We start from the raw sequence: 23,794 nt of genomic DNA, 5'->3' as shown, positions 1-23,794 counted from the left end.
TTATTAAAAAATGCAACTGGTTACATTTGAATTGAATAGTTATTTGCAAAATGGCTAAATTTTAGAAAAGATTAGGTAAAATTTAGTCAAATTAGGTAAAACTTCCTTCATTTACAAGCATTCCGAATAGTTAGATATGTAATTATCTTTAAATTTCATTATTTATATTTTAAAATCAAAAATTTAGATAGATTATATTTAATACGAACAGTACAAAAGTTTGCATATGACTCTTTTATAAAATTTTCCGCTTCCCTTAAGATTAAAGTTAAGGTCACGTGAATCGATAGTCTAAGATACATATAAATTTTCGCTTAATTTCAGTTGTGTTATGAAATATTATCTTATAAAAGGGAACAATATTAACGAAGTATACATTAAGAGTTAGTTTGAATTCTTGTGTGCAAGATATATGAAATGCTGCTGCTTATATTTTACATATTGATAGGGATGTCTTTCGCTTTCCTTTTAAAATGTTCTTTTTGGAGATATAAATATAGCAGGTTGATGCCAGGAAGAAAACCGAGTGTCTTTAATATTCTTGGAGATATTGGGGAATTGATAGATTTTAGACATTTAGGATCTACAGACTCGATACATCTCAGTAAGTATTTTTTTTTTATTTTGGAAGTTGAACAAAGGTTTCATTTATTAATTAAATCAGTATGAACTTTGAATTTAAATTAGACTAATCTGCACTCAATATTTTTTATATCTTAGACTTATTTGGATATTTCATGTAAAAATAGTTACATAATTTTTAATCTGTTTAAAAATAAATTCATTCCTTATTTCCATTTTAAAGGTGATCTTTTTTTTTTTCCACCTCATATAACTTCAAATTGTTTCTGTCAAATTTCATATTATTCGTGACTTACAGTTCCGAAGATATGTTAATTTATAACATTGATTTTATAAATTCATCTCTGCATGCAAGATTTAGTGCTTTGAAAAAAAAAGTCAAGTGGAAATCAATCATTGTCAAAGTGAGAATGATATTCTATGCACCTTGTAATGTCTTGAGATAGGAAACATAGTTTTAAAAAAAAACACAAGACATTTATTCGCAGACATAGACACAATTAAAATTAAACATAAATAAAAAAAACAGGTTTAACATCTTAAAATCTCTGGGGCTTTCAAAACCAACTAATTAAAAATCGCTAAATATAACGAAAGTTCAGGATTCGGCCATCACACAGTGCAAAAACTAAAGTCTCTCCTCTCTCTCGTCTCATCCTTTCTTTTTATATCATCGAAGCCCAGCTCCCTTCAGTTGAAGTTCCAATTATTCCGAAGAGGTTCGAACAAATTCGGCTCCAGACCGACTTGATTTCAATTGAACGGAGGGTGGTACACATTGATAACGAAACGAAGCAACAGTCAAAAAAACTATGAAAACTACGTTTCAAATGAAAAACTATGAAAGTTTCAGAAGTGAGTTAAATATAATAGATAAAATATGAGAAATTTGATTAAAAAATTTATTATAAACGAACGCGTTTATAATTTTCCCACACAGAAGAGACTTACAAAAATTATAATTTTGACGGTTATAATTCAAATATAATCTAATAAAGTGAAGTAAAATTTTCGGTATTATGATTTTGTTTTTATATCTCTTAAAGATTAAGTTTATTTAACAGAATAAAACAAATTACAAAGAAAGTACTTTAAATTCAAATTTAAATGAATATCAAGAATGCTTATTTCTAACAATATGTATGCATGCATGTATGTATACATATTCCACAAGCTGATACTTGAAATGTGCTAATGATGAAATTAAATGAAAGAAATGTCGATTTCACTTTTTTTGCAAAATAATAAGCATTTGGTTAAAAGAAATGAGATAGAAATCAAATGAATCATTTTAAAAACAATTCCGGGTTGATTCGCAGGTAAACAAAGTTTCGATAAAAAATGCTGATAATTACGGAAATTCATTGAAATCTGAAAAATATCACTTCATTTTCTGATTAATATACTGTTATATTTAAATGTATATAATCTAATGTGCCAACAATCGACAAGTAATTTCAACATCCATACATACTACATTAAAACGCTTAATTCTCAGATAAAGTATCATGAGCTAAAGAAGTATTTAAATACAAGAAATAGAAACTGTAGAAAAATAAAATTCGTATAAGATTTAAGAGGCATTTTAGTTCATAATATGATTAATGAAGCTACTTCAACGAAGAAAAGTCCATTTAATGCTTATAACTGAAATAAACATTAATGCTGCGTTATATTTTCTTACAGACATTCAAAACAGTAGAATTTACTACAATTGATTTAAATTTATATTCTTGTTTTCCTATAATTTATGTGCTGATTTTCTTTAGTATATATAATATATTTTCATTAATAATTTAGTGTGGAAAAACGATTGTTTAAGATTAAGATATAATTGAGTTGATGAATTTTATAGATATTCAATTTTGAATGCCTATGAAATACATCAACTCATAATTACTTCCAGCAGAATCTTAGTTAAGAACAGAAAATTAATTAACATGTCATCGCATTTTACTAAATTCTGAAAAACAAACAAAAAAATCTTCTTTACAGTATTTGAATAATAATTGGGGTTTTTTTCCCTTTTTTTCCTACAGAATTTATGGAAACATTGAGAAATCTAAATAAAACTTTTCAGAAGGACCGTTTGTTCTGTACCTGGATTTTATACACGCCTTTTGTATTTCTTGTCAAAGCTGAGGCTGTAAAGGTTCGTATTATATAATTTTGTTGGGGAAATAAAACCGCTACGATTTATCAAACTAACATGATTTTCTTTTCAAAAGTATCAAATTTTGAATATAAACTGTTGCCTTATTGTTCTTAATCAATATAAATTACTACTCATTTCAGAATTACGTGTTTATCACTTCTGCACGATTTTACTCCGTATAGAGGTGATACGTAGAGAGTAAGAATGGCATTTCTTTGGATTCCATTGCTTATCGCACTTTCTCATTTAGCGATTCTACTAGGACGCTGATTTTCTATTATTTTTTAATAATGGTTCTATTTTGCTGTAATTCGAATTTGCCTGATATTTCTATATATTGCTTAGTATAAAATAAACAGTAAAATTATATCCGACTTATGCATATAAGTGAAGAAAGTTTTGGCGTCTGAAAACAGACAATATGTCGAATTTTTACATATTGTCTAATTATTACAAATCACAAATGAAATTGCACTAAATCATAAGTGTGTTACAGCAGTAAAGATTCTTTCAAAAATTTTAAATAATCAAATACATTATATGAATTGAAATTTTATATTATTGCATTATGGATTTAGAACAAATCTAAGAAGAATTTCTTCTCTTCAAGAATAAACAACACTTTCCCTTCATCTTCAGAGACGACACATGGGTCGGCGTGGTCTGTTGGTAAAGTTTCGGCTTTGGAACCGGTGGATTTCAGTTTTTAGATCAGATTCCATCGAAATCCGTCGTGTTAGCGGGTATGGTGTTAGTTAAAATAGTCGGGATCAAACTTCCACCTACGGATGTGGTGCGGAAGTTTGGAGAGTGGGTGCTAGCTAAGGAGTCATCTGTCTGCGGCACAAAATTACGTCCCAAAATAGCCCTTGTGTTGCTTTTAAACGGGGCGTTAATATAACGAAACTTACTGAGAACTGAAATCTATTCTTTGGTTATCCGTCAATGTTATTTCTGGAATAAGCATATTTTTCATAATTCAGTGAAAATAATAACGGATACCAATTGTTTCTAAGTTACGTTAAAGATGGAAGAATAAAAAACGAACTGGAGATCAGAAAAACTGATATCTGACATATAGTTTTATGGCTGTAACTGGAATTGTAAAACCAACGTTTCAAAGACAAATATATATTGATTGCAAAGTTAGTTCCTTAAATAAATGGTGACAAATTATTCGTTTTTATTCTGTAGGAAGCCTTGAGTGGAAATAAGATGAAAGAAAAGAGTTGGCTTTATAAATTCCTGGGACCTCTATTTGGTTATGGTTTAACTACGAGGTAAAAGCTTTATAAATGCCATATATTATTTTAGATTAAGTAACTCATTTTACGGTATCAATTATTAGAAGTACTCTTTTAGCTTTAGAATTATTATTTTTTATTCAGTTATTAGAACTCCTCTAATTGTTTATGCTTTTATGAAATATACCATGTGTTTCTTGTCTAATCTGTGTTTATAATAATAGCAAGGCACTTTAATAAATATACACTGAATTTGTTTATTCTATGAATACGACTTTTTTGTTTATTTGTGAAAAGAATAGTCCATATTATATTTGAAAAGCGTATTAATAATTTAACATGCAAAAAAATTAATAATTGGCAATGAACTTTAAACTAAAATATATGTTCTTAAATATGTGTCAGGATTTGATCTATTTTTTTGTAATAAACTCAATAATTAAAAAAAAAACTATGTAAGCATTTTTTTAATTATTTCCTTTCCAGTCCACATGTTATATGGAAGCCACGACGCAAGCTGCTAAACCGTTGTTTCCATTCTGATATTTTGAGAGGCTTCTTGCCGGTTTTTAATGAACATGCTCAAGAACTCGTTAAGGTTTTTCGTGAATCTGAAAATGAATTCACTGAAATATCTCATACGATAGCGCTTTGCGCTCTGGATATAATTTGTGGTATGTAAACAAAAGTCTTTTTTTGCTTCTGCCAGATGAAAATGAACATGGTTCACATAGTAAACATATTCTTATTCAGCTGGCTTGCAGGGAAAACTGGATATGCTTATCTTCATTTATTTCTTATGTACAACTTAATATTTACGATTCTTATATGCATTGAATTATGACAGGATTATAGCAATGTTATTTTATTAGAATGACACCTTTTCTCACCTACAGTATAAGCAAATAATACACAATGAATAGTGAATAAAGTCCCATAACCTACAAGATATAAAAAAGAGATTGCCCAAATTATTTACATTTTAACTTCCGAGGTACTGCAACTTCATTTTGTTATTTGTTATTCAAATTTCACAGATTATTATTAGATTAATTTTCTATTAATTTCCAGAAATGGAAGAAAAATCATTCAATCATATATATTATGAAACAATTAAAACAATTTAAATTCCGTTTAAACATAGAAATCTATCATTAAACTTATGCAAAAATATAAATGCAAATCTAAACAAAAAATAACATTATTTGTTGCAAATTCGTTAGATTTAAACCTAAAAAAGAGTTCAGAAGAGCGTCAAACTTATAGAAACTTATAAAAATAATGGATATCAGTATTTACACATGCATAAAACCAATGTAATTCCAAGTGTTGCATCCTGATTTTGTATAAATTCAGATAGATAGATTCTGTTTGAAGATCCAGATGTTTTGAAGGAAACTTTGATTGTAATTTATTTATATATTTTATATTAATTAATTATATATTGTTAGATTATATATTACTTCGTGATAACTATTTTCCTTACTCCGATATTTATGTAGATTTTCTACTACTGGAATTTCACATCTTAGTATTATATCTGTTCCCTTTTACTTTAACTCCGTTTTTGAATTTTTCTTTCATTCTTTTCTTTCTCGTACAAACTGCAAAGCAAAATACCGAGAATACTTTCATATATGTATTTTCGTATTATTATGATGCTTAAAACTTACGATTGATAGAACTTAAATAAAAATAAACAGATCCCTTCAAATAGTTAGAATAATTCTAACTAATCTAAGTTTCTTCTGATTTCCCATCCAAAGGCTGAAATAGGTGAATTCCCATTAAATCAGGTACGATACCAGATGGTAGCGTGCCTTACCTAAATCATATCAGCATATAGTGCATAAAAAGTTAAGAAATATATATCAATTATTAACCAAATCATGCTCATTAAAAAAATAGAATCATTTCCCTGCTTCATGGTTCAACAATATTATTTTGATTTAATTTGTTTTATAATTAATGTGTGTTATTTCCTTTCATCAAAATAAATAGCAGGTACAGGGTTACCAAGAACAAAGTTTATCATTTCCGGTAGCGTGTGTTCAACATAATGCGGGCTTCCATGGTTCAAGTCCAAGTTTGGGCATGATTATTCTCTACTCTATGTCTATCGTTGATGTATGTGAAAAAGCCCCTCCCCCCCCCACGTAAATAGGGGTTGTGCAAGTGAATGCGTATGTGTCATCTTCATATAAGCTAAAAGTCAGACATCTGCCTTCGGGTATTCAGGGGGCTTTGCCCTGAGAAGCCACTGAACAAGCGGCTTAAATCGCGGACAGTTCATCAGTTGGCTTGTAAACAGCCATAAATAACAACAAGAAGATTGCTTCTCAATTCAGAGGATTTTAGAATGCATTATGAGTGCGAAATTATGATACATTCTGTTCACATATAGAGTAGCATTGAATTTAAATGAAATGTTGTGAACATAACTTCATGTGTAATTCTAGTTCCAACATGAAATGACTTAAAGGTGAGAAACTACTTCTTACGAGACATATTTTCCATCCATGCCCAATTATTGTTTCTAAATTTGAGATCGAGTATTGAATCTCAAGTTGATATTTTCGAAAAGCGTTAAATAATACATTGTTTAATAAATCAGTCTTAGAACACTCAAAAATCTAAGATTTTCTGGTAGAATTAATACACCTAGTTTTTAAAAGTAATTGCTAGGAGTGAAATCCAGTAAGAATGTGATTATTTGAACGTTAAATATTTTCTTGCAATGTAATTTTAATCTTTCAGTTAGAATTTTAAAAAAATTCCCAGTCACTTGAGAAAAAAATTAATTAAGCGTTCTATTAAACACTACTAAAAAATGAAGATGGCTTTATGTCCATTTTCTACATGTTTCATGACATACTATAAAAGCGAATGATGGAAAAATAAGTCAATATTTGTGTAAGTGAATTTTTGAAAATTTTGATTATAATCATTTATGAACACAACCTGTGCTTTCGTACGCAATTGATGTTGCACTAGAATTTTTTTTTTTTGCTTGAATCACCCATAAACGGTTACTCTAAATACTATTTCGCTTTTTTACAATTGTAACAATATACATAAAAAAGGAACATTTGAGAAAAGAAGCCTTTATTCTTATGATATAAAACTGAAACATGCATTATTTTTCTGCATAATCACCCAGGACTTCAAACCATTTCCCTCAACGTGTCACACGTTGTTTTTTTTAATTCATTCGAAAACATTTTTTCGTTTATATCTGAAACCAATTTTGCACCGCATCAATGACTTCTTCATTGTTTGCAAATCTTCTTCCCTTAAAGCTTTCCTTAATGCTCCAAATATATAAAAATGGCTTGGAGCCAGGTATAGACTGTATGGTGTGTTTTTTAGTACTCCGAATCCCAACTCCTTTATTGTTTCAGCCGTCCCTTCCTTTATTGTTTCAATGTTGTCGAGCATTTTCTTGCCGGATGACAGCTTTTTGCCGTTTTCCAAGATGTTTGTATCTGATTTCAGATTTCAATTTCTGCAGCAGCTTGCGCTGCAGCACCTTGCGCAAACAAAAAGCGAAAAACAACTCCATTTCATCCTTGCTGCAGATCGACAATTGAGCTTCCAACACTATTCTTAACTCTTTACTGGGAGATGGGGGTGCGACATGTGAGACTTCTGACGATGGACTTCCAGTCACTCCTATTCTATTTTTAGCTGAATCAAATGGATTGACTCTGTAGCTTCCTGTTTAGTGTCCTTCAATACACGTGTACTTTATCAACCGGTTTTAGCAAATGATTTTTTAAATAATTCAGCTAATTCTTTGAGCGACGAAAATAAGACCCCACCTCCCTTTTAGTGTTACTTTACTAAACAAGGCTTAGCAGATGACTAAAACTTGGTGCTCGAAACTTCATCCGACCTACTAATCCTCGTTAGGAAGCAGAGCTCCAGAGACTTTTAAATGAGTCCGAAAGTGATCTGAGTGATGAGGATAATTGTATAGAATATTTGTTTTCATAAAAATTCGCATTGGGGTGATTCTAATATTTATGTTCGAATATAATTAATTTTTCTACTGAAAATTTATTAAGAAAAATTTCTAAATTTTTTAATATACCAAGAGAAATATTTACATAATTTATAGGCTGATCTTTATTATAGTACTTAACCTGTATGTATAAAATGGCCTCGAAATCCGATGAGAGCGATAAGAAAAAGTCAATTTTACATATTGTCATTTATTTAAAAAATTTTCATATATTGTTTCTATATAGCTTTGTGCACTGTAAAAATTGTTCTTCACACCATATAACTTCCACTATCCAAACGATCCCCGGTAATTTCGTAACAATACGATTTAAAAAATAATAAGTAACATGTCTCTTCAAGAATATTTTTTGCTATAACATGCTATTTGAGAAGAAAATGCTGGTTGGAACGCAATTACTATTTTCACTGATGAAATATACAGACAACAATTTCTCAAACATATTTTTATATCAAGAAAAATATTTATAGAATATTTTGGCAGGTTTTCATACTGATACTTTAGAATATTAAATTTGAGAATAATTATCGCTTCACCCCAGTTAAGTCCCGAATTTTCACCTCTCCTGTTAAAGTTAAATATCTGCTGCACTCCGACAACTAATGTTGGAATAAAAGTGACACGTTGTATAGAAATGTTGCCGATTACATTAATTCAACTCTGAATACCCGCAAAAATCCTGAAAAGAGAAACTACAAAAGTCCATTGAAATTTTAATTTTCCTTAATAAATAAAGAAGTGCTGTTAATTTAAAACTGTCTTCTGCGGGAACATTGAATATACTAAACCATATGTAAAATATACAACTTGTACATCGATCCTGCAGAAATTTACATTTTTGTCATTACGAATATCATGAGAAATCGAAACACTTATCAAAATGTCGTATTTTGTGACTTTTTTACACCTACATGATCCTTCACTTCACTCGAGCATTATCATATCATATGATTAAAATATAACTAACATATTTGACATTATAAGAGGCTTAAAGTTATTTCCCCTGCCTTACAATTTGGTACAAAAATAGGCTTACAATAATTCCCTAATTATTCTTTTTGAAAACCCATACACTACTTTTTTATGAGTAATTATTATATAATAGAGAAAACAACAGGTACTTCTTATGAGTTACTTTTATATGATGAATAAAATTCCTTTTTTTTAAATATCTTTTTTTTATTTTAGAAACGGCTTTCGATGTAAAGCTTAAAACTCTTGGAAATAACGAATCACAATATGCGAATGCAGTTCGAAGGTAAGTGAGAAATACTGAAAAACTTCTTCGATCATAACACAATTTATCTCCAATAGCGATTGTTCTAAGAGCTACTTTCATTTCATCTGTTATATTATCTGCACTGTACACGGTGCCCTGGTGATAAAGTCTCGGCTGTGGAGTCGGAGGGTTTCAGTTTCGAGTCGGGGTTCTACCGAAGAATTGTATTTTAAACGGGACAGTTACACGCCAAATCCCTTGGGTACAAACAACCTCCCGCTGCTGCAGCGTGGATAGGGGAGCAAGCTTAATTCTCTATATCGTCATTTGACCGAGATTCAAAATTAATAGGCTCTACTTTTGCTTTAAAATGGTTGGTTAATATAACTAAACCAAAAACAGCTAACTTCCCTACATGAGAAACCTTTAATTTTCAGCTGGGTAGAATTTATCTGCGGTACAGCTCATTCATTTAAAGAGAAGTTTATTTGTTAAGGCCTATTTAATTTCTTGAATAAACAAATGTGCAGCCAAAATATTTCTAAATTTGAAGGGTTTAGTGTAAAAGATAAGCAATTTTAAATAATTGTATATATATATATATATATATCTTCAGATTATTTCATACTGTTGAACATTTGGTAGCTACATCTTTCTTTCATAGAATGTCGATTTCATCTATTTATGAGAGATATATCTCACAAATAAAGCTTTTTTTTCGAATTTGCGATCAGAAAGCTACTTTTTCCAATCTCTCGTTTTCTTTCAATAAACACTATACGTCTGTTATTTTGTCTGCTTTTTATTCATTGTAAAATCACGCATTATTTTGCTATATTCATTTAAGTACATATACCATAGCATATTTATATCTCACAACTTTTTTATGTCTTTCATGGTCTCTTCAGATTAATAAACATTAAATATTTAAAAAAATGTAATAAAATTTAGCAAGATCAATATCAATGTTCTTCAAGATTTCTCGGAATGCAATCACCTCCTTTTTGAAGACCCTTCAATTTCAAGAAAGAATATAAACACATTTTCTTTATATGAAATAGTAGGATATAGTTTCATAAGAATAAACATGCAAGACAAACATACACATACATTTACATATATATGTTTGTGTTTAGTTTAAAGATATAATATATGTGTAAGATCCATAAAGTATTCTAAATTGTTAAGTTATTCAATTTTTATAATAATTATTTAAAATACATATAGAAATATGTCGATTTTAATTGCTAGGTTAAAGCGTTTTTTTTCTTGTAAATATCTTTATATCTAATTCCATCAGTAAAATTTTTAATATATAGTTTTTCGGGATTTAAAATCTTGGCAGAAAAGTTTTTATACAATATACGCATCTCAACTTTGCTGAATTTACTCTTTAAATTAAATACTACAAAATTTTCCCAATTTGTATGTAGTAATCTTTCATTTTAATAAATAGATAAAAAATAGAAAAGTTTTGAAATTATTTAATATCAATTTATCAAGAAAATCATAAAATGTGTATTTATATTTTAAAGAAAATTATGTATTAAATGAATTTCTTTTCTGAAAGAAATAACGTTCATTCAAGTTTTTGTTTTTCTAAAAGTAGCCCATCCCCCCGAAAAAAAATAAAGCATCTATGAACTACTTAAAAATGAAAAGCCTGATTGAAATATAATTGATATGTAGTAAAATAAATTTACAAGCCTTAAATAAATAAATAACAACTTTCAATAATTCAAATCGATTTTCATTATTTTATTTTCCAGCTATACCGTTTAATTTAAATACTTTCCACATCACCTCCAAAATTGTTTCAGGATAGAAAAAAAAAGAATTAATAGCATTTTTAGTCACTATTGAGCACAAAGATATCTGCATTGAAATATTATCTCTATTTCATTCATCGTTATAATGTATATTTTATTTTAATAAAGATTATTATTATTGCTTTAGTAACACGATGCATATCTTTTTGGTTCTAATTTTAATGTTGGATTTATTTCCAAATTAAAAAAAAAATCCGAAATTTTTTCTATCTAATATTTTCTAAGCTAATTTATGCCTTTTATTTTCTGTAAAGGTTGTGTGAGCTTGTTCTGTACAGAATATATTCATTTTGGCTGTGGCCAGATGTCATAGCTTGGAATACGCCACTCGGTAAAGAAGCCAAAGTTCACCTTAAATTCATGAGAGAATTCACAGAAAAGGTATTAAACGAACTGAAATTGTCTCTTTACTTTCCGGATATTTTGTAAGCATTTTAAGTTTTAATAAACTGTTTAGATTTTCCTAAATGTAGTTAAAAGAATTTTCTGCCTTCAAAATAAAAAGTACTCTTAATTGAGTTTGCTTGAATATGAAACTTTTTTCGAAACCATGCTTTTCTATTCTATTTGATATTCAGTCTCACCATTTTGACAAAAAGATTTATCTAAAAAAGATAAAGTTTTGATTTCGATGTTCGTTATGTAGTTTTATGTATTCTTTAAAGCTTTCCCTAACATATTTAAAAATACTTTCTTGATATATTTATATCATTCAATATTACTAACTCTTCAAATGAAAATAAATGTATTTCATTAAAAGAAAACTAACAGATATAGATTAAACATTATCGATATTTGGAAATTTTCAAGCAATTAATTCACTATGAATGACACATAATACGTTATGAATATGCAGTTAAAGAATTTGCATATTCTGTGCCAATTTTAAACTTGTTTTAATTGAAAATAATAATAATTACAACTTATTCAGTTTTTCAGCAGAATAAAAGTGACGTGAAAATAATAATAGTCTTATGTGAAAATAATTGTTTTTCACTGTATCAAAACTTCTCCTAAGAAAATATTATTGCATTCAACAATGAAAGTAAAACATGGCATATATATATATATATACAAAATGAAAATCTATCATTCCTTGCATTTCGAATTAAAAGTATACCTGCAAAATGTCTGCATCTTTAGACAAGCAATTTATGATATATTATCATTACAGTTCTTTTCTTTTTATCTGAAATTTGATTTAGTTTATGATAAACCTCCTAGACAATGTTGCTCTTTTCTAAATTGATTCAATTTTGGAAATAAATTTTATTAATACTGACATGATGTTCAAAATATGTATATTTTGTCTATTAATTAAAAAAATTGGAAGCATATTAGGACTGCAAAAATTAAATAAAATGTTTTATTAAAACATTTCAGGGGTATCAATTTACAATTATTTGTAGTTTCAATCTACAATTAATTTAGACTTATTAGAATTTTTTGAAATTATGTTAATTTCGAAGCTTTCTCTTTTCTAAGAAAAAAAAACGATTTTGCTTTAAAATTAGAAACCATAACATGTTTTTAGCCGAAAATTTATGCAACATTGCTTTCAAGATTTGTAATGCTATTTTAAGAATAAGTAGTATACGTGACAATAAATTATTTTCGTTGAATTTAAGTATTCAGTTTTCCTTATAAAAGAGTAGGCAAGTGGCAGAGGATTTATTCCTCCTTCATTTAATAAATATCAGCATCTAACAAAATTCAAAATCTGCTTAAAATAAATATATGTATATATTTTTTTAAAATTAAGTTTTAATAAAAATTTTATTTTTTTAAATTTTTTCTTTAGAATTGACAAATATTGTGACTTTAAAAAGTGGTTACTTTTATCTATAAGATAAATTCCTTTTGAATTTAATTCCGTTTACCGATTCATTTATTGATAAAATACTGAGAATTTCAAAAGAAAATATAAGCTATTTAGGAGAAATTTGTTCTTTCTAACTTTACTTAGTATATTATGCAATATGTTCATGTAAATGACAATTAATTATTAATTTTGCTAAGAGTGTATAATTATGAAGAAACTAAAACACAATTTGGTATTTCTGAAGGTAATTCGTGAGAAGAAAGAGCGCTATTTATCTCTTGGACCTGGAGCTGACAAAGGAAAGCGCCATTCATTGTTAGATGTACTTCTGAAATTGCACTTAGTTGAACATGAATTGACAGAAGAAGATGTCAAACATGAAGTAGACACATTTGCTTTAGCGGTAAAATTTTAATTATTTTCCCAAATAAAATTTTAATATGTTTTTTAATAATAAGAAAATATTAAATTTTCTTATCAAAAATTTCTTTAAATAAATAAGTTACAAGTCTATGACTTCCGAAAGATCTGAAACTCCCATTTAACAAAATTAAGGCGGGCGTCCAAAACACCCGAATATCATTGCGAAATTTCCTGCGATTTTTTTTTCAACTTGATTATTGACTGTAAGTCATACATTTTTTTGGTTCAGATTTTCATACAGATGGACTTGAGGGACGGGATGAGTTTTGAAAAAGTTCAAAAGATGTCCGATCATATATATACTTAACAGCTATAAGTTCAGCGAGAATATCTTATAACAATGTCATAAGAAAAGATAAATAGCTGTCAATGTGGATATTGTGAATTTTTTTTATCATCCGAGATAAATTATTCAGAGGAGTAACCTGTTTGGCGAATGAGAAAACTTGTTACTCTCAATTACGATCGATGAAACGCACTTTTGATTTTTCATTTGATTTAAGATCAGAGGTGACCGTTCACCTATCAATTCTACATCTAACACCTATTTTCAAACATGAAATCTGAGAACATCACATTTCTGCGGAAAAAATATGTTTTATTCGATACATTAAGAATCAACTGTAAAGTAAAAAAAAAAATTAAAAATACTTTTCTGATATGGAATACTCACTTTTGTTGTCTGTAGGGCAAAAATATAATACAAAGACAAGTGCATACGGTGAATCATTCGACATCTTTAATGAATCACTAATTTGATTTGTCTACTGCTCAAAAATAAACTATATATAATATTTTTAAATTAGCTTCTTGTACCTGCTGACACCTTTAATAGATATGAGGAATAAATTTTCGTTGTTGCAAACGTTTTCCGTAAACGTGTCAGAAATTGTTTAAAATAACTATATTTAGATGTCAGGATAATTTTTAATCAAATGTGAATTAATAAACTCTTGTTGACGAAATCACTTATATTAAAGTATTTAAAAATGCAATTGCGGTCTGAAGCCTAGTGATGCTTAAAGGCGTATTTTTTTTGTTTTAATTTTTTTTTTTTTTTACAAACTTCAGATTGTGCATTATCATTTTTATTCAATGCATTTTTTTATATTTCCGGTATATATTTTTAAGACAATGAGAAATGTGAATCTTAAATTTTTCGACATGCATCGGGATTTTCATTTTCCATAAAAAATGATCTTTGAAAAAAACAACCCATCATAACATAACTGAAATTTCATATTACAATTATTTAAGTATACAATTTATGTTCTGTAGAGAATTTTATATCAGTTGTTGAACTTCTGGTTTTTATAATATGTGTTTCGAATTGTTCTCAATGAATATTAATATCTCGTATTTAATTTTTACATTTAGGGTCATGATACAGCAGCAGTTACTGCTACCTGGGCACTCTACCTCATAGGTCTCAATCCTGATGTCCAAGTAAAAGTTCACGAAGAACTCGATAGAATTTTTGGCGAAAATATTGATAAAGATATTACTGAAAATGACTTGAATGATCTCTGTTATTTGGATTGTGTCGTAAAGGTTGAGCATATTTTATTATTTGAATAGAAAATGTGAAAGCGGTATTTCATATATCATTAACACAGTTTTTACATATAATGAATATCGAATATACAATTAAACGCTTGAGAATATTCTAATAATTGAATGACAGGGTATTATCCGAAGCAGAATTAACTTACGGGAGTTATTAAATATAGTTGCATTTTGTATTACTTTGAACCAAATGGTAAAATGACAGAAAGAGTAATCACAGCAAATAAAGAAATAATATCATCAAAATGGATTAGCAGGAATTTTATATTCGCATATATACTTTATATAACAGTAACATAATGGTTGAAATTTGGAAGAAGCTAATATTTATTGACATGAATATGCTCTAAAATGTATGTGCATATAGAATTCCATGTATGCAATACTCAATTTCTTGCATATATTTATATTAAATCAAAGATAATTTTTGACTTTTCTCGTCAGTGCAGACTGCCTTCCATTGGTTTGGAGAAGAATACACTGAAACAATTGGACGGAAAATCCTTATTTAATAACTTATTAATTACTTCTCTTACAAGATGCCTTTACACGGACAAATAATTTTTAGTATAAGTTGATTCAAAATAAATAAATTAACAAAATATAACCCCCACTTTTTATTGCCGAATTGTGATTAGGTCCACGGAAATTCAGCCACTTCTAGAAGGTCAAACTATAGACTTCTTGTTTTATTTTAACGCCCTTATACACAAAAACCAGAGATGTATTTGCGACTTGCCCAAACTTCACTTCATAGCATGGCCAACTTTGGATTTTTGAGCTGTTCAAATCTTGCGGAAGTACTTGGAACGTCTACAGACTAGATCCTATAGTTCTAGAAGTTAGGAGCTATTGGACGGTAAATAGCTTCTCATTAGTGAAAAGGAATCTCACTCAGCGATGACTTGTGGCCCGTCTCAAAAGTTTTCGGCGTCTTTGGAGCCACACAAGTTTCTTTTCTTCGGTAAAAAGCTGAACATTTTGGAACTTGTAAGGCTTTTGGAACTTGGAACATATTGGAACTTGTAAAGCTTCAGTCCAAGTTCTGTTGTTGCCATTCGTTGCACTCATCGATACCATATTCCAGTTCACGAGCGGTCTTACTCATTATTACCCTAGAATTTCATTGAATCTGCTTTTCGATACCCTTTGGGCTTTAAAAGTGTTCACCATACTATTTTGTTCCCTTCCCGGACTTTGACCATCATTGCCAAGCTTTTTGAAGCGAGAGATTGCATCAGACACTGTTTACCGATGTAGATTAAGCAAACGAACGACTTCATACAATTCGTTTTCCAACTCTGAAAAAGCATATCTTTTGCTTGGCATGGTAAAAAAGCCAAAAATTAGTACGTAACCTAAAAGATACATTATAAAATATGTTATAATTGAAGTTGTTCACAAAAAGAAAAGAAAAAAAAGATTAAAAAGAAATTATTTAATTTCTGTTTTTTGACGCAATAACTTTGTCGAAGGGTTTTTTTTTTTTTTTTTTTTTTTTTTTTTGCGCATTTTTTAATATGGTCAAACCACAATGTCTCTTCAGTGAAGTTTTGCAATCCTCCTGAGTCACCTGAATACATATTTATATTTCTCTATTTTAAAAATATTATTGATTTAATACCCATGACGCGTGCTTTGCTCATTACAGATGCTCGCCTAAATGTATTTGGGAGAAAGGAGGTTTCCTAAGAACAATCATAGGATATATTAGCTAAGGTATTAGCTAAGTTCAGATCTCTTTTGTATTAATAACTTCTCAAGAACGCGGGCTTTCATTGCGGTTTTGAAGTGGCAGGGCTTTCTTAGTTTTCTTTCCTTCGGACATTTCAGTATTCTGAGATATCTGTATAAAAATAGTCTCTGAAATGGAGCGATTAATTAACTAGTTTAGTAAATTATTCATATCCTTTTTAAAGGAGGCCCTTAGACTGTATCCTGCTGTACCAATGTTCGGAAGACACGTCGAAGAAGATACCACTATTTGTAAGATTTTTTTTTTTTTTTTTTTTTTTTTTTTTTGTTATTGTTGTTACGTTTATAGCTAAAAACGCATATTTCTCGACCATAGTTTAGAAAGAAATATCGAAATAGACGATTTTCAAAAATTTAAAATATCTATTAATTTAAAAAAGTAATAAAAGTTTAAACAGAAAAAATTTGATTTGTTTTTGTTATTATGTAGAAGTAAATATATTTCTGGAATTTCTTTTATTTTATTTCAAATTAACACCATTTTTATAAACGCGCATTGGAAGAAAATTTCCCATTTGCATAAATGAATCTAAGTAATGAAGTTTTTACTTAATTTCTAAAGCGCCAGAAATTTGAAATTTCATATGCGTATGCATGCTTTGTGAAAATATGTTTCAGAATATAGGTTTATCGATTGATATTGTTAAATTTTGATTGCATATCAGTGGTACCATGTTTTATGAATTATAGAAAATATTTATGATAATGAACTATTAATTAAAAACTAACAGGTGATAAATTATCTTAATTAAAAATACAGCTGCTATTTTTAGTGTACTTTTTTTTAATTTACATTTTCTGAAATTCATTTTAAATAAACGAAGTGAAACGATTATATTCATGTTGATACTTAACACATGATTGTAACATGTTCGGCTAAAGTAGCGAAAACTGAACGAAACGACATTAAAATATCTACTTCAATCAAATGAATGGAGGGATGTTTGGTTAAATGATAATTATTTGGCTTTGATATTTGTTGTTCAGGCGCTTAAAACCTGATTACCTGATTTTGTTCCATGAAGCACCTCCTATTACACGTATATTGAACGATAGTATATAATATTCAACTATATTCGCAATATTGCATAATATTATAGAATATATAATAATATATGATATCACATATTATTATGCAGCAATCTATACTATCTGGAATAAATTCGCTTATTGCGCATTATCACACACATATTTGATGCAAAAATCCTCTCAATATTTGATGCAAGTATCATCTAATCGGGCATCCCTAACCCTTTCATGGTCTTATTAAAAATGTCACGTAAGAAATTAAAGTTCTTACCCTCAAAATTCATTGCATATAATTTTTCCTTCTTTGCATTTCTCACAAGGAACTTTTTGTTATTTAGCATTTTTTGTTTGTCCCTTCATTATCTCCCAACAACGATCCACATCTCTTGTTGTCATCTGACCATTTGTTATCTTCCATTTACAATGGAATAATGAAATTGGTTACTAATCCCATATCTTTCAAATGATTGTAATCGGTCTTTGAAACTCTGATTGTCACAGGCATTTTTTTTACAATAAGGACACAAAATTGACCTTCTTTTATACTGACACACACGCACACACATCTCTCTCTCTCTCTCTGTGTATATATATATATATATATATATATATATATATATATATATATATATATATATGATTTTTTATGCATTATTGTTTTTATGTCTGTATTATAAATCATATAATTTGAAAGCCTAAGAATAAGGTCGATCTCAACAATTTACTTTCAAACAAATTCCATTCTTTCAAAAATTGGTTTAAAAATTTTTCTGCCTGATGAAGACAATAGAAACAAATGTCCGCTAATGGATACTTTCAGGGAAAATCATCGATGGAGGCATTGTCTCTGTAGAAATTTATTCCCCAAAGAAAAATTGCACGGACTTTCCTTATAATATATTCAGCAGCCTAATTTTACTAATATAGTAAAATATATTTTAGAAAACATGAAATAATTTTCAAATGCATATGAAACTATTTAGTCAAAAGACGCATGATTACGTTCAAGGAAATCGTAGCGTATTTTCTGGGAAAAGAAAAGATTAACAATTAAGATAAGATTTTCGCATGAGATGTGAAAAGAAATATATATATATGTAACGATATTTTAAATTTTAATTAATTCAACTGAAGCTTTTTAAAAATTACTGCGTGAGCGGTTCTCACGTGCCGAGTGAATTCATAGAGAAGCACTGATGTAGACAGATTCTTCTAATGTATTCCTCTGTTTCTCTTTTCAAGGTCGACACGTGTAAGAAATTCCAATTAGAAGCGACACGTGTCTGAAATATCATGTTATATAACACAGGGATAAAATGTTCAGTTGGCTTTCATTTTTCTTTTTTTCGTTCTGTGTGTGCTGTCACTCCTTGTAAATAATTATGCCTTCTACGGATAGATTGAAGAGAATAAAACGAACTTAAAAATGCAAAGTGTCTTCTCTATCGTCGAAACTGCCTTCTGCTTTTAAAATTATTATGTTTACATTATATATATAAATTGACATTATTACTATTATATATATATATATATATATATATATATATATCCGAAAATGGAATATACTCGCCGACACACTATAGATGGATGTCAAGTATTTCTGTTTCAACTATCTCAATTTCAATAGTTAATAAGAAAATTTTATTTTTAATGCTGAATTTATTTTGGATATATTCATTAAATCTTAATATTTATGTACATAAATAATTGTCTGAGAAAATAACATTCTTAATTTTCAAATAAAAAGGAATCCGTGAAGTAAAAAGACATGGATTTAAAAATATTTTTGATTTGTTATAATTATTATCATTATTTCTCTAGTATATGAAACCTTCGAACGCCTTTAATATGTTTTTATAGTAAAATGAAAAAAGAAACGGTTTATAAATAAATGTTAGAGTGTAAAAATCGCTATACACCGTCTGAGGAAAAATTAAACCTGGGTTTTAAAAATTAGTTTTTAAAGTGAATACATAATTATTTACCGATAAATTAATTCAATAAACGGGTAATATCAAACATTTAAATTCTCATGTAAAATTTTAGAGTAATTTATTTCTTGAAAGATTTATAACATTTGAATATTTAGTAAAATACATTCGGCTTTTGAGAGTACAAAGTGATTTGTATAAAAATATGAGGTAAACTATTTCCTAAACTAACTAAATTAATTAAAACTATTTCCAATCAGCTTTTCTAGATAACTGAATTATATTATCTGAACTGAATTATATTATCTGATAACTGATTTTTTAACCTTTAAAGCACTCATTAATGAAAGAGCATTTATTTTCAGGCGGATATACCCTACCCAAAGGAGCATCTTGCTTTATCTTAAGTTACTTCTTACACAGAGACGAAGACGTATTTCCCGATCCAGAAAAGTTTGATCTAAATCGGTTTTCACCAGAAAATACCATAAAAATACCTGAATTTGCTTATATACCTTTTTCTGCTGGTCCACGAAATTGCATTGGTAAGAGACATTTTACCATTGTAAGCATGCATTTTTAAGATATACAATTTTCTTTTATCATAATCAAGTAAAAATAGATTTTGAAAATTTGATCAATGACTTTGAATATGTGTATATTGTAAATACGCCTTAGTGATTGAATGTAACTGCTTTAAAAATTAATTTTTACAACCAAACAAATAATATTTATCTCGATGGATCTCAATTTTTTAAAGTTAATTTGGAATAAAATTTAGAAAGACAGCTTTTAAAATATCCTTTACCAAACATTCAGCAAATGAAATTATTCGTTTATTTTGGAAAAGATACTGGATTCCCTAAAATTGTGTCTAATTAAAATTAATTGGTTTTGAATAATTTCCAAACATTTTTTCCCTCATAAAATTAAGAAATTTATCAGAGAAATTGAAAATGGCTCCGAAATTCTCCTATGTCACAGTAATTATATTTAAGGATTTTGTTTACCTTTAAAATAGAAAGCATTCGCTTCATTCTTTTAAGTTATGAAGTATCTTTCAAGACAATATATAGTGTAAATATCGGAAATAAAATAACATTAATTTTAATATTTTTTTTTTAATTTGTTAAAGCCTTTATTCAAAAGACGTTTCTATCTCGCTACTTATAAAAAATCCGAGAATAAAATCACATTGAACTTGTACAGAAACCATGTAAGTTATTAAACATATATATATATATATATATGTGTGTGTGTGTGTGTGTGTGTGTGTGTGTACATATATATATATATATATAGATAGATAGATAGATAAAATAGTAATAAAAACCAAGTTAATGGCAAAAATGTATCAAAATTAAAATAAATAAAATAAGAATAAGATAAATAAGCAAATAAAATAAGAACAGATAGTTCAGCCACAAAATGTAAAAAGTAATCTGAATTGAAATTATATAAATATCTCTATTGAACAATATAAAATTTACAAATTATCAAAAGCAGAATTTTGATTCTTACGTCTCTGTTAAAATTGTTTAGAAAACCTTGTATCATCAATAACTGACATGAATTCACTGGAACATATATATATATATAAAATTTTAAATGAAATCACTAAATCTAAAAGGTAAGGGATAGTGAACGACATAAGTATATATGTGGAGGGCTGAATTCAAATTATTCTGAATTCATTCTTTCACAAATGTCTTATTAAATGTACCATTGGAAATTTATATTTGCTGTGATTAGAAAAAATACTGTAAACAAAGCAAAAAAACAAACAAAAAAAAAAAACATTCTTCATCGGGAATAAATGGAAACGATGCTTCTTGTATTTCCAATGTTTTTAAAAATTGTGTTCACATAAAAAAAAAAACATAAATTTTTACTTTTATGCTTTTATTAATATCCCTTTTATATTGCAGATGGAATCGGTATGAGTGCACAATCTTTAAAGATTGAAATTTTCTGTAGTAAATGATGACACAGGTTCTTTGGATTAATGAAGTTTAATTTATAGCAAAATAGGACGGATTGAAATGAGTGAAAACTTGTGCTTATATGACTAAAAACTGAAAAACAATAGAGCATGAACTGTGAAAACTAACAGCCTATACATGGCCTTGCCGTGTTAATCTGTTCTATATATAGGTAAAAAAACGCTAAAATACAAACACTTTTACGTTTTAATAATTTAAGATTCAAATTCTTAAAGACTTTTAATCTAATTTCTTTCTTACCAACGATTTCGAATAAATGAAATTTTTAATCTCAAATTTCAGCCACATATGTGAAGTTTGCTAAACGCGTCCACTCGCAATTAGAATTTGTCGCTGCCAACGCTTATATATAGAAATAAATAGGATTTTGAAAATATTTTTTGTATGTTTTTTAATTTCATTTTTAAGAAAATATTTTTTGGCTAAAAGTAAATTTTATGCTCTGCATTTACATAGCCTTAAATGAATTTAGTTTTCGCAGCATCAATATTTTTAGCTAATATAAAATTTTATAGATAATAACACGAATTGCTAATATCGCAGAGATATTATTACTCAATATTTCGGTTTTTCTTTCTATATTTCAAGCCTGAAAATGGTGAATGTCTTGAAAACCCAAAACATCATCTATCTCATGTGTTTATATAAACATAATATATCGACTGCATTTTCTTATTATCGATTAAGATTTCGTTTTCCAATTTCTTTCTGTAGCATTACGGAAACTATTCGCTAAGTGGAATTAAGAAAATGCACGGAAAATTTCTCAGAATGTTGCATTTATAACAGTAATTTTATTTATTTTTACTTCCGTTATTTGATTTCAAAGATAAAAAAAAAATCCTTCTTAGAGTAAATTTATCATATGTGATATTTCTTTTTCAATAAAAAAATATAAATTAGTGTTGAAGTTGGAATGATGTGAAGGCGATATTAATCGAAATGATGAATTAATTGAAGAATCTGATATCTAAAAGTTACCAATGAAATTTTCGACAACATAAACTAAGATGTACAAGATTTTTGCTTCAAAAGAGAAGTATTTTAAGGATAAAATAATTATGAACAATAAATTTAAATATATTGCAATTTAATTGAATTCATTACTTTTGTTTCTTTCCTTCCAGAAATCATCGCAATAGGTAAAAGAAATTTAATTGAACATATTTCATTAATGGAATGTATGAAGGGGATGAAATTTTTAAATATTTAAAAGTCCTATTAGCAACTGCATTCAATTTTGGGGATTTCGAGTTGCATGTATCATTAAATAAAAACTAACTTCGGTAACTGACATATACATCGTACATTCAAGATATAGTTTTACAAGATTCTATATATGTCTCCTATAAAAAAAAAAGGTCTCAATCATTATATTTCTTCTTCAAATACTATTTGAAAGTGTAATTCCGAAAAACGTATTTATTTACAAAATTTATATATTTTAGTCTCTTTTTATCTTAATTCAAATTTGCATTTCATGTAAATAATTTAATAACTATTTTTCCCAATGCTGCCGTGAATTAGCAAAAGTGGTTAAATGTAAATGTGCGCCAATCAATTATTTTCAAAAACAATTAGTATGCGTTTTACAATAATGTTCTTTTTTAATCTAAATGTGATATTTTTACTGTATTTAGGATACAGATTCGCAACAATGGAAGTTAAGATTCTTCTTGCAACAATCTTGAGAAATTTCACTATTGAATCTTTGGAAGAAAGGGACAAAGTACTACCAGTAATGCATGTTGCATTACATCCCTCATCACCAGTTTATGTCAAATTTAGATCACGGTCAACACAGAAGAATTAAAGATCATTGTATTGCTTATCTGCGATAAAAATGTGGAATAAAATAAGGATTACTTTTTTTCTCACATAAATATATAATGAAAGCAGAAATGTTTAAACTTACTATTGTTTAATGATGATATATACCTTTATGTGAGTCAGTTAAATTTTTATCATAATTCTTTAAATTGTAAAGCAATATATAAAAATGTATGTAATTTGTAAATTGCAAATATATATTTTATTTATTTAAAAGTTGCTTGAAATTATGATATTTTATACTATAAATTCTGAGAAAAAAACACAAATTATTTTTACAGAATTGTAAAATTTTAAAATTATATATTTATTGATTAGAATCTTGTTGCCATGAGATTTTTGCATTTTTATTCTTAATTTTTAAGTATTTTTAATAATATAT

At 28.0% G+C, this 23,794-nt stretch overlaps 1 protein-coding gene across 1 annotated transcript; it reads left to right on the top strand.

Annotated features, from left to right (window-relative positions):
* Positions 1-394: 394 nt before the first annotated feature.
* On the top strand, positions 395-23,476 carry LOC129981470 (cytochrome P450 4V2-like). Its single transcript, XM_056092317.1, has 11 exons — positions 395-604; positions 2,622-2,734; positions 3,932-4,017; positions 4,468-4,655; positions 9,194-9,263; positions 11,308-11,434; positions 13,120-13,278; positions 14,676-14,849; positions 16,784-16,850; positions 19,945-20,124; positions 23,223-23,476. Exons 1-11 carry the CDS (start codon positions 418-420, stop codon positions 23,393-23,395), a joined length of 1,524 nt encoding a protein of 507 aa, XP_055948292.1. The 5' UTR covers positions 395-417; the 3' UTR covers positions 23,396-23,476.
* Positions 23,477-23,794: the final 318 nt, after the last annotated feature.

Source organism: Argiope bruennichi, chromosome 8 (genome assembly GCF_947563725.1).
Source record: "Argiope bruennichi chromosome 8, qqArgBrue1.1, whole genome shotgun sequence".
Taxonomy (NCBI): domain Eukaryota; kingdom Metazoa; phylum Arthropoda; class Arachnida; order Araneae; family Araneidae; genus Argiope; species Argiope bruennichi.
The sequence above is the reverse complement of the archived record's forward strand: the minus strand, read 5'-3'. Positions and strand labels throughout refer to the sequence as shown.

What these genes read in the sequence shown, in the direction of transcription:
- LOC129981470 (XM_056092317.1), top strand. Translation starts at nt 418, where the DNA reads ATGCTGCTGCTTATATTTTACATATTGATAGGGATGTCTTTCGCTTTC. An exon ending in TACAGACTCGATACATCTCA is followed by an intron (nt 605 to 2,621) that starts GTAAGTATTTTT and finishes TTTTTCCTACAG; the next exon opens with AATTTATGGAAACATTGAGA. An exon ending in TCAAAGCTGAGGCTGTAAAG is followed by an intron (nt 2,735 to 3,931) that starts GTTCGTATTATA and finishes TTTATTCTGTAG; the next exon opens with GAAGCCTTGAGTGGAAATAA.